This window comes from Hippocampus bargibanti, linkage group LG03, assembly GCF_051943395.1.
Source record: "Hippocampus bargibanti isolate YZ-2025 linkage group LG03, ASM5194339v1, whole genome shotgun sequence".
Lineage (NCBI taxonomy): Eukaryota > Metazoa > Chordata > Actinopteri > Syngnathiformes > Syngnathidae > Hippocampus > Hippocampus bargibanti.
In genome coordinates, this window is record NC_142736.1 from 4682242 (window position 1) to 4694700 (window position 12459).

General features: G+C 41.4%; 1 protein-coding gene across 1 annotated transcript; it reads left to right on the forward strand.

Annotated features, from left to right (window-relative positions):
* Positions 1-3284: 3284 nt before the first annotated feature.
* On the forward strand, positions 3285-12036 carry cebpa (CCAAT enhancer binding protein alpha). The gene is made up of 2 exons (XM_088991720.1): positions 3285-3685; positions 9758-12036. Exons 1-2 carry the CDS (start codon positions 3437-3439, stop codon positions 10277-10279), a joined length of 771 nt encoding a protein of 256 aa, XP_088847846.1. The 5' UTR covers positions 3285-3436; the 3' UTR covers positions 10280-12036.
* Positions 12037-12459: the final 423 nt, after the last annotated feature.

Genomic DNA, 12459 nt, shown 5'->3' on the forward strand with positions numbered 1-12459 from the left:
TCCCAAAACGCCATTTTGGTTCATCTTCCGATGTTTCCACCGAATGTCAACAAACTAAGTGTTTGAGGTGCTTTTGATTGGCGCTAGCACTGGTGTCCAAGTCAAGGCCCGGGGGCCAAATCTGGCCCGCCACATCATTTTATTGGGCCCGCCAAAGCGAATCAAACTTGTGAAATTCCAGGTCATCTGGCAAGCTAGCTAGCTAACTAGCGAGCGAGATAGCTAACTAGCGAGCGAGCTAGCTAACTAGTGAGCGAGATAGCTAACTATCGAGCGAGCTAGCTTAGTAGCGAGTGAGCTAGCTTACTAGCGAGCGAAATCGCTTACTCTCGAGCAAGTTAGCTAGCTCTCTTTCTATTACGCTAGCTGGCCAATCCCTTACAGCGCAGGTGTCCAAGTCAAGGCCCGGGGGCCAAATCTGGGCCACCATACCCTTTTATTGAGCCCGCCAAAGCGAACTTGTGCAGGGCGGGGCGGTCGTAGTTGGGGGAACCCGCCCCTCCTTGGGCTTTTGCCCCCCGCTTTTTGATTGATGGGTTGGGGGAAGGTGGCGTTTCTCGGGATGTTGAGCGGGGTGCTTTTCTCCCTCCAAAGACTCAAGCTCCTGCCGAAGAATTCAAGGCGGCGGTGTTGGGGGCCTTTTGTCAAAGTGGGAAAACACGTTCAATTCCGCGAAGATCCGCCAGAGGGCGCGGCGGCCCAAACAATCCCCACGTGTCTCGAGACTTTTGGTCTCCAACAAAACAAGCCAAAAACTTGGACAAAACCAGATGGGACAGAAGAGAGGATTGGGGACACTGAAGAAGAAAACATTATGGTGGACAAGATTCTCACTTTATTCTCAGAGTTCTCACTTTAAAGTCAGAAATCTGACAATAAAGTCAGAAGTCTGAGAAGGAAAAAAATATGGTTGACAAGATTCTCACTCTTACTTTAAAGTCAGAATTCTGACTTAATTTTCAGAATTTTGACTTTAAAGTGAAAATTCTGACTTTATTCTCAGAATTCTGAATTTAACTTGAAAATTCTGACTTTATTCTCAGAATTCTGAATTTATTCTCAGAATCAGAATTCTGACTTTAAAGTCAGAATTCTGACTTAATTCTCAAAATTGTGACTTCAAAATCAGAATTCTGAGAATAAAGTCAGAATTTTCACTTTAAAGTCTGAATTCTGAGAATAAAGTCAGAAGTCTGAGAATTCTGAGAATAAAATCAGAATTCTCACTTAAAAGTCAGAATTCTGACTTTATTCTCAGAATTCTGGCTTTATTCTCAGAATTCTGACTTTAATGTCAAAATTTTTTCTTCATTCTCAGAATTCTGAATTTAAAGTGAAAATTCTGACTTAATTCTCAGAATTCTGACTTTATTCTCAGAATTTTGACTTTAAAGTGAAAATTCTGACTTTATTCTCAGAATTCTGAATTTAACTTGACAATTCTGACTTTATTCTCAGATTTCTGAATTTATTCTCAGAATCAGAATTCTGACTTTAAAGTCAGAATTCTGACTTAATTCTCAAAATTGTGACTTCAAAATCAGAATTCTGAGAATAAAGTCAGAATTTTCACTTTAATGTCTGAATTCTGAGAATAAAGTTAGAAGTCTGAGAATTCTGAGAATAAAATCAGAATTCTCACTTAAAAGTCAGAATTCTGACTTTAATGTCAAAATTCTTACTTTATTCTCAGAATTCTGAATTGAAAGTGAAAATTCTGACTTAATTCTCAGAATTCAGACTTTATTCTCAAAACTCTGACTTTAAAGTCAGAATTCTAAGAATAAATTTAGAATTCTGAGAATAAAGTCAGAATTCTGACTTTTAAGTGAGAATTCTGATTTTATTCTCAGAATTCTCAGACTTCTGACTTTATTCTCAGAATTCAGACTTTAAAGTGAAAATTCTGACTTTATTCTCAGAATTCTGAATTTAAAGTGAAAATTCTGACTTTATTCTCAGAATTCTGACTTAATTCTCAGAATTCAGACTTTATTCTCAGACTTCTGACTTAAAAGTAAGAATTCTGAGAATTCTTACTTTAAATTGATAATTCTGACTTTAAATTGATAATTCTGAATTTATTCTCAGTATCAGAATTCAGACTTTAAAGTGAAAATTCTGACTTTATTCTCAGAATTCTGAATTTAAAGTGAAAATTCTGACTTTATTCTCAGAATTCTGACTTAATTCTCAGAATTCAGACTTTATTCTCAGACTTCTGACTTAAAAGTAAGAATTCTGAGAATTCTTACTTTAAATTGATAATTCTGACTTTAAATTGATAATTCTGAATTTATTCTCAGAATCAGAATTCTGACTTTAAAGTCAGAATTCTGACTTAATTCTCAAAATTGTGACTTCAAAATCAGAATTCTGAGCATAAAGTAAACTTTAAAGTCAGAATTCGGACTTTATTCTCAGAATTCTGACTTTAAAGTGAAAATTCTGACTTTATTCTCAGAATTTTGAATTTATTCTCAGAATCAGAATTCTGACTTTAAGAATAAATTAAGAATTCTGAAAATAAAGTCAGAATTCTGACTTTAAAGTGAGAATTCTGATTTTATTCTCAGAATTCCCAGAATTCTGACTTTATTCTCAGAATTATGACTTTATTCTCAGAATTCTGAATTTATCTTCTGAGAATAAAGTCAGAATTCTGACTTTAAAATGACAATTCTGACGTTATTCTCAGAAATCTCAAAATTCTCACTTTAAAGTCAAATTTCTGAGAATAAAGTCAGAATCTTGCCAACCGTATATATATATATTTTCTTCCGTACAGATGGAACTTTAGACAAAAAAAACGTTTTTCGTCATGACCATGCTGTGCGCGCGCGCGCACGCGGCCCACAGAAGGTGAAAAGTCAAGACATTCCGAACAGTTTGTCGGGTTCACGCACGCACGCACGCAGGCACGCACACGGCGGAACGCAAACAGCCACAAGGCTCCCACGCGCGTCCCTATCAACAACTCAAACACACGCACGGGCAGGCACACAAACGCGCGCGTACACACGAGCCGCACACGCGATATCCACAAGACACAAAAAGGCGCCCCGACACAAAAGCCTCACGCGTGAAAAAGACAAAAAGGCGCACAGAGGCAAACACAGTCAAGGGTCTCGCGCGCCCACCCAAGTCCGCCCCGTTCGCAGAGAGTCAGGCGCGCTCTTTCTGTCTTTCTCTCTGGCGTGCACGCGCTCGCCCGCCTCGGGGGTGTCACGACCCAGCGCGTCCCCGCCCACCGGCTCGTCCCGCTATAAAAGCACCTCGCCACTTTCCCCGCTTGACTCGGGCGTCGGACGCTCGGACGCACGCTCGGACGGACGGACGGACGCTCCCTGACGCTCTTCGCCTTTCCACGCCACGCACGGGCGGAGGCGCTCCGCGTGTCGGGTGGACGCCATGCGCGCGGCCGCCTAGCCGCCAAATGGAGCTCCACAATTTGCTGTACGAGTCGGCGGCGGGTCCGGGGGCGCCCTCCGCCTACCTCGGCGGCGACATGGGGGACGCCGAGACGTCCGTGGACCTCAGCGCCTACATCGACCCGTCCGCCTTCAACGACGACTTCCTGGCGGAGCTCTTCCACCACCCGTCCCGGCTGCGCGCCTACGAGTACGCGCACGGACCCTCGCCGCACGCCTACGCCAAGATGGAGGCCGCCGCGGTGGACGCCAAGGTTGGTAGCCAACGGGGGGCGAAGCGACAGCGACCCCGCTTAAAAGTTGGACGACTTTTCCTCCACTTTTATAAAATAATCATAATAATCCATTTCATTTATAAGCACCTTTGAAAACTCTCAAGGTCGGTCACTTTACAATCACAGGATAAGTTTTTTTGCTGTGGGTGAGCAGCGGCAGTCAGACGGGCCAGCGTTCGCTCAACCCAGAAGTAACTCAAATAGATAGCAAGCTAGCTAGCTAGCTAGCGAATAGATAGCCAATAGCTTGCAAATAGATAGCTAATAGCCAGCGAATAGATTGCTAACACCTAGCAAATAAATAGCCAATACCTAGCGAATAGATAGCTAACACATAGCGAATAGATAGCTGATACCAAGCGAATAGATAGCTAATACATAGCAAGTAGATAGCTAATACCTTGTGAATAGATAGCTAATATATACCGAATAGATATCTGATATCTAGCGAATAGATAGCTAATACCTAGCGAATAGATAGCTGATACCTATAGTGATTAGATAGCTGATAACTAGCAAATAGATAGCTGATACCTAGCGAATAGATCGCTAATATATAGCGAATAGATAGCTAATACCTAGCGAATAGATTGCTAATACCTAGCGAATAAATAGCCAATACCTAGCGAATAGATAGCTAATACCTAGCAAATAGACAGCTCATACCTATCGAATAAATAGCTAATATATAGCAAATAGATAGCTGATACCTAGCGAATAGATAGCTAATACATAGCGAATAGATAGCTAATACCTAGTGAATAGATAGCTGATACCTAGTGAATAGATCGCTAAAATATAGCGAATAGATAGCTAATACCTAGCGAATATAGCTAATACATAGTGAATAGATAGCTAATACCTAGCGAATAGATAGCTAATACCTAGCGAATATAGCTAATACGTAGTGAATAGATAGCTAATACCTAGCGAATAGATAGCTAATACCTAGCGAATAGATAGCTGATATCTAGTGAATAGATAGCTGATAACTAGCAAATAGATAGCTGATACCTAGCGAATAGATCGCTAATATATAGCGTATAGATAGCTAATACCTAGCGAATAGATTGCTAATACCTAGCGAATAAATAGCCAATACCTAGCGAATAGATAGCTAATACCTAGCGAATAGATAGCTCATACCTATCGAATAGATAGCTAATACAGTAAAGTCTGGTTATATCGATATCGGATATATCGATAGTCCCGGTTATATCGATACTATTTCTATGCACGCACTGAGAAAATTACATGCAAACAGGGTCGGATATATCGATAGTCCCGGTTACATCGATATTTTTTCTGACTCCCTTGAATATCGATATAACGAGACTTTACTGTATATAGCAAATAGATAGCTGATACCTAGCGAATAGATCGCTAATATATAGCGAGTAGATAGCTAATACCTAGCGAATAGATAGCTAATACCTAGTGAATAGATTGCTGATAACTAGCAAATAGATAGCTGATACCTAGCGAATAGATCACTGATATATAGCGAATAGATAGCTAATACCTAGCAAATAGATTGCTAATACCTAGCGAATAAATAGCCAATACCTAGCGAATAGATAGCTAATACCTAGCGAATAGATAGCTCATACCTATCGAATATATAGCTAATATATAGCAAATCGATAGCTGATACCTAGTGAATAGATAGCTGATAACTAGCGAATAGATAGCTGATACATAGCGAATAGATAGCTAATACCTAGCGAATAGATAGCTGATACCTAGCGAATAGCTAGCTAATAACTAGCGAAAAGATAGCTAATACTGTGCGAATAGATAGCTAATACATAGCGAATAGATCGCTAATATATAGCGAGTAGATAGCTAATACCTAGCGAATAGATAGCTAATACCTAGCGAATAGATAGCTAATACATAGCGAATAGATAGCTAATACCTAGCAAATAGATAGCTGATACCTAGCGAATAGCTAGCTAATAACTAGCGAAAAGATAGCTAATACTGTGCGAATAGATAGCTAATACATAGCGAAAAGATTGCTAATACTTAGCGAATAGATAGCTAATACCTAGCGAATAGATAGCTAATACCTAGCAACTAGGCCTCGGTCGTCATGGTGCCAAATTCCGACCATCCAAATTCCGACGATCAGTTCCTGAATGATTTTGACCAATCGTTGGTGACAAGGCCGTTTTTTTAGCCTTGACCATCTCTCGCTGGTCGTGGCGGATTGACGCAACTTTTGCGCACAGCCCAAAACCGAATGGGTGCCGCGCTATGTACGCCTCAGCTTCATTCGGAGCAAACCAGAGCGTCGCCACCGACTTATCAGGGCTCGTGATCGCCCTCTTGTGGTTAAAAAGCAATGTGGCAGGTGGCGGCGTCCAGCCAAATCTGAAGAGGTGTCCATTTTGACTGGCGAGCGAGTTTATGGGCACCCGTTGACATCCGGTGTTGGGGATTGACGACCCCTTCCTTCAAAATAAAAGCAAAGGCCTAATAATAATAATAATAATAATAATAATAATAATAATAATAATAATAATAATAATAATACATTTCATTTATAAGCGCCTTTCAAAGCTCTCAAAGTCACTTTACAGTCACAGGAAAAGTTTTTTTTCCTGCGGGTGAGCAGCGGCAGCGGACGTAACTCAAATAGATAGAAAGCTAGCTAACTAGCCAATATTTATTATCTATATGGCTATCTAGCTAGTTGGCTAACTGTCTATCTGGCTGTCTATTAGCTATCTGTTAGCTAGCTAGCCAATATTTATTAGCTATATGGCTATCTAGCTAGTTGGCTAACTGTCTAGCTGGCTATCTATTCGCGATCTGTTAGGTAGCTTGCTAGCTTTCTATCTATTTGAGTTACTTTCGGGTTGAGTGAACGCTAGCGCATGTGGCTGCTGCTGCTCACCCACTGCTCATCCTGTGACTGTAAAGTGACCTTGAGAGTTTTGAAAGGTGCTTATAAATGAAATATTATTATTAATATTATTATTATTATTATTATTATTATCTGCTGCTGTGAAATGTAAATTTCTAATAAAGGCAAATCCAATCCAATTATTATTATTATTATTATTATTATTATTATTATTATTATTATTATTATTATTATTATTATAATTATTATTACAATAGATCAGCAATAGATAGCTTCGAGACAGCCAGACAGCCAGCTATCTAGATAGCTAGCTATGCATTAGCTATATAGCCATAGCTATCTATTAGCTATCCAAGACAATCTCCCGCAAGTGGCCCGAAAGTGAAGCGGCGCCGATGGGGCGCGTTCGTCCGACGGTCGAAAACTGGCCAATCGCTGGCAATTGTTTAGAAGGACTACTGCAATCTGGTGCTCATTCTGTGGGTCTTGGCGACGTTTTTGGGGACCTGTTGGGCATGCGACGGCGCTAATAATAATAATAATAATAATAATAATAATGCATTTCATTTCTAAGCGCCTTTCAAAACTCTCATGGCCACTTTACAGTCACATGATCAGTTTTTCTGTTGGTGAGCAGCGGCAGCCACATATGCCAGCATTCACTCAACCCGGAATAACTCAAATAGATAGAAAGTAGGCTAGCTAGCCAATAGATAGCGAATAGATAGCCAGCTAGCTAGCTAATAGATAGCTAGCTAGATAGCTATTGAGCCAGCTTCATAGCTAACAGATAGCAAATAGCTAGCAAATAAAGTGCTCGTTAGGTAGCCAGCCAAACACCTATCCAGATAGCCAGCCAGATAACCAGCGAACTGGCTCAGCCAATGTGACGTCATGTTAACTGCAATGGGTTCAATGAATTGGTGAAGACAGAAAGGCCTTTTTGTTTGTTTGTTTGTTTGTTTGTTTGTTTGTTTGTTTATTTGTTTGTTTGTTTGTTTGTTTGTGAGCTAGCTGGATACATAGCTAACAGGTTGCCAGCCAGCTAGCTAGATAGCTAATAATAATAATAATAATAATAATAATAATAATAATAATAATAATAATAATAATAATAACACATTTCATGTATAAGCGCCTTTCAAATCTCTCAAGATCCTTTTACAGTCACAGGATAAGTTTTGCTGTGGGTGAGCAGCGGCAGCCACATGCCCCAGTGTTCACTCAACCCTTAATAACTCAAAAAGATAGAAAGCTAGCTATCTAGCTAATAGATAGCTAGACAGCTAATAGATGGTTCGCTAGCTAGCTAGATAGCTAATATGTTTCCTGACTCAAATAGCTAGCCAGCTATATAGCTAATAGATAGCTAAATAACTCAAAAAGATAGAATGCTAGCTAGCTAGCTAATAGATAGCTAGACAGCTCATATATAGCTAGCTAGATTGATAGCTAATATATTTCCTGACTCAAATAGCTAGACAGCTATATAGCTAATAGATAGCTAGATAACTCAAAAAGATAGAAAGCTAGCTAGCTACCTAATAGATTGCTAGACAGCTCATATATAGCTAGCCAGATTGATAACTAACATGTTTCATGACTCAAATAGCGAGCCAGCCATGTAGCGAATAGATAGCTAGATAACTCAAAAAGATAGAAAGCTAGCTAGCTAGCTAATAGATAGCTAGACAGCTAATATATAGCTAGCCAGCTCGATAGCTAATGTTTCCGGACTCAAATAGCTAGCCAGCTATCTAGCAAATAGATAACTAGATCACTCAAAAAGATAGAAAGCTAGCTAGCTAGCTAATTGATACTCAGACAGCTAATATATAGCTAGCCAGATTGATAACTAACATGTTTCATGACTCAAATAGCGAGCCAGCCATGTAGCGAATAGATAGCTAGATAACTCAAAAAGATAGAAAGCTAGCTAGCTAGCTAATAGATAGCTAGACAGCTAATATATAGCTAGCCAGCTCCATAGCTAATGTTTCCGGACTCAAATAGCTAGCCAGCTATCTAGCGAATAGATAACTAGATCACTCAAAAAGATAGAAAGCTAGCTAGCTAGCTAATTGATACTCAGACAGCTAATATATAGCTAGCCAGATTGATAACTAACATGTTTCATGACTCAAATAGTGAGCCAGCCATGTAGCGAATAGATAGCTAGATAACTCAAAAAGATAGAAAGCTAGCTAGCTAGCTAATAGATAGCTAGACAGCTAATATATAGCTAGCCAGCTCGATAGCTAATGTTTCCGGACTCAAATAGCTAGCCAGCTATCTAGCGAATAGATAACTAGATCACTCAAAAAGATAGAAAGCTAGCTAGCTAGCTAATTGATACTCAGACAGCTAATATATAGCTAGCCAGCTTGATAGTTAATATGATTCCTGACTCAAATAGCTAGCCAGCTATATAGCTAATAGAAAGCTAGATAATTCAAAAAGATAGAAAGCTAGCTAGCTAGCTAATAGATAGCTAGACAGCTCATATATAGCAAGCTAGATTGATAGCTAATATATTTCCTGACTCAAATAGCTAGACAGCTATATAGCTAATAGATCGCTAGATAACTCAAAAAGATAGAAAGCTAGCTAGCTACCTAATAGATTGCTAGACAGCTCATATATAGCTAGCCAGATTGATAACTAACATGTTTCATGACTCAAATAGCGAGACAGCCATGTAGCGAATAGATAGCTAGATAACTCAAAAAGATAGAAAGCTAGCTAGCTAGCTAATAGATAGCTAGACAGCTAATATATAGCTAGCCAGCTCGATAGCTAATGTTTCCGGACTCAAATAGCTAGCCAGCTATCTAGCGAATAGATAACTAGATCACTCAAAAAGATAGAAAGCTAGCTAGCTAGCTAATTGATACTCAGACAGCTAATATATAGCTAGCCAGATTGATAGCTAATATGTTTCCTGACTCAAATAGCTAGCCAGCTATATATCTACTAGATAGCTAGATAATTCAAAAAGATAGAAAGCTAGCTAGCTAGCTAATAGATAGCTAGACAGCTCATATATAGCAAGCTAGATTGATAGCTAATATATTTCCTGACTCAAATAGCGAGCTAACCAGCTAGCTAGTTTTATAGCTAATAGATAAAGACGAGCAAACACAAAAAACCTAACCGTGCTCCATGTTGTCCTTGCCAAGGTGGACGCGCTGGATCCATTCGAGCAGGTGCGCCTGCGCCCGCCGCCCATCAAGAAGGAGCCCAGCGAGGAGGAGCTGCCGCCAGCCGTGGCCGTCTACCGACGCCACGCCCATTCTTACCCGCCGCCCCCCCACCTGCAGTACCAAGTGGCCCACTGCGCGCAGACGGCGGTGCACCTCCAGCCGGGCCAGCCCACTCCGCCGCCCACCCCGGCGCACAGCCCGCACGCGCCGCATCCGCCGCATGCGTCGCAGCCGCCCAGGACGGCCAAGAAGCAGGTGGACAAGAGCAGCCCCGAGTACCGGCTGAGGCGCGAGCGCAACAACGTGGCCGTGCGCAAAAGTCGCGACAAGGCGAAGTTGCGCAACATGGAGACCCAGCAGAAGGTTCTGGAGCTCAGCTCGGACAACGAGAGACTCAGGCGCCGCGTGGACCACCTCAGCCGGGAACTGGACGCCCTGCGCGGGGTCTTCCGCCAGCCGCCGCCCGACGCCGGCTACGGGCCGCGCGCTCGTAGCTGAGGACCCCCGGGGGGGGGGGGGCGGCGTCGGCGGCGCCTTTCCGCGCAAGACTTGGCTTCTTCTACCGCTGCTTGCTCGCGCGCTCGCTAGCGCCTCTCACGCGCACGCACGCACGCATTGTGACGGAGGCACGGGCGGGATTGACGGCGTTCAACTCGCCCAAGAACACCAATAAAAGTTGTGGTGTCATGTGATGTTGTGGGCGTGGTTTTGGCCGGCCGCGAGGCGCCCATCGCATTCCGCTCGACGACGTGGTCACGCGAACCGGCGAGGCGGGCAGGGGGGAATCTTTGGCGGGCGCTCGGCAGAAAAGAGGAAGCGACGGCATGACCCGGCACGCGCGCCGCCAGACCATAAGTGGATTCACACGCAACGTTCACTCGTGATGGGAATTCTGGTTCTTTTCAGAGAACCGGTTCTTTTGGCACGGCTCACTAAAAAGATCCGACTCTTATGGCTCCCAAATGGCTCCTCAGTTTTTTATGTGCCTTAAATTAATTAACTACCAAAAATCATGTAAAATTATGTGAAAAAAAACACACACATAATGAGTGGACAAAGACGACGGTGTTGATTACTGATGGGATTCTGGCTCTTATCAGAGCTCACTAAAAAGATCCGGCTCTTTTAGCTCCCAAATGGCTCCTCAGTTTGTTTTTTTTTTTGTTGCTTAAATTAATTAACTACCAAGAATCATGTAATCTAATGTGAAAAACAACACGCACACACACTGAATGGACAAAGACGATGGTGTGAATTAGTGATGGGAATCCGGAGAATCGGTTCTTTTGGCTCGGCTCACTAAAAAGATCTGGCTCTTTTAGCTCCCCAATGGCTCCTCAGTTTGTTTGTTTTTTGTTGCTTAAATTAATTAACTACCAAAAATCATGTAAAATTATGAGAAAAACGAATTACGCATGTAAAAAATACACTTTATCAAATATTTGTGTTTCTATGGCTTGATTTATATGTGCACAGAGTTCGTGGATGCTAACTTTGACACTCCCTGTGGTTACTCTGGTCTGATGATCAGCTGTCACTAATTTGCTTTTCATATTAATAATGCTATCATACCAACTAGTAAAAAATATCATAATTGAATAATATGGCAATCTAGCTAGCTATCTATTGACTATCTCTTAGCTTGTTAGCTTTCTATCTATTTGAGTTACTTCCCGTTAGCTATATAGCTGTATAGCCATCTAGCCAACTATCTATCTACCTAGCTATATATTGGCTATCTCATAGCTAGCTAGCCTTCTATCTATTTAAGTTACTTCCTGTTAGCTATATAGCTGTATAGCCATCTAACTATATAGCTACCTAGCTATTGATGATCTCTTAGCTAATTAGCTTTCAATCTATTTGATTTACTTTCGGGTTGAGTGAACGCTGGCGCATGTGGCTGCCACTGCTCGCCCACAAAAAAAACGTATCCTGTGACTGTAAAGTTGTCATGATCATGTTGGCGACCAACGGGTGACGCTGTCGGCCCCGCCTGCACCTGCACAGGTGCTGGTCGTTACAATCAGTGACACTTAAAAGGACTCCCGGCACGACCATTCGGTGTCGGGTAATTGTTGACGTATGCTTTGTATGCAATTGTATGCATAGTATGCTGTGCCTGTGTTTGTTTCACCTTGGCGGACTTTTAATCTTGGTTTTCTTTTGATACTTTGTATTTTTTCTGTTCAGACGATTTTGATGTTTTAGATTTTGTTCCTGCTGAATTTATTAATACAATTTGTCAAACACAACCTCCTGCTCCCTCCTGCCTGCTTTTTGGGATCTGCACCCGCCATCACCACCTTGCAAAACCGTGACAAAAGTAACCTTGAGAGTTTTGAAAGGCGCTTATAAATGAAATTTATTATTATTATTATTATTATTATTATTATTATTATTATTATTATTATTATTATTATTATTATTATTATTATTATTATTATTATAACAGCATAATGTGATAACATTTGTCCACCTGTTTACCCGAACAACTTTGCATCGCTAAAGGTGTTTTTGTTTGAATTTTTGATTGACGTTTGGTGAAGACCGGCGTTTGTACGGGTGCGTGTGAGTGTGTGCATGCGGATATTCGGTAGCGGGAAAGACGGCGACGGCGTGTCCGTGCGTGGACGAGCTTCCTCCCTGGACAAACTAACATGAACTTTGAGCATTTC

What these genes read in the sequence shown, in the direction of transcription:
- cebpa (XM_088991720.1), top strand. Translation starts at nt 3,437, where the DNA reads ATGGAGCTCCACAATTTGCTGTACGAGTCGGCGGCGGGTCCGGGGGCG. An exon ending in CCGCCGCGGTGGACGCCAAG is followed by an intron (nt 3,686 to 9,757) that starts GTTGGTAGCCAA and finishes GTCCTTGCCAAG; the next exon opens with GTGGACGCGCTGGATCCATT.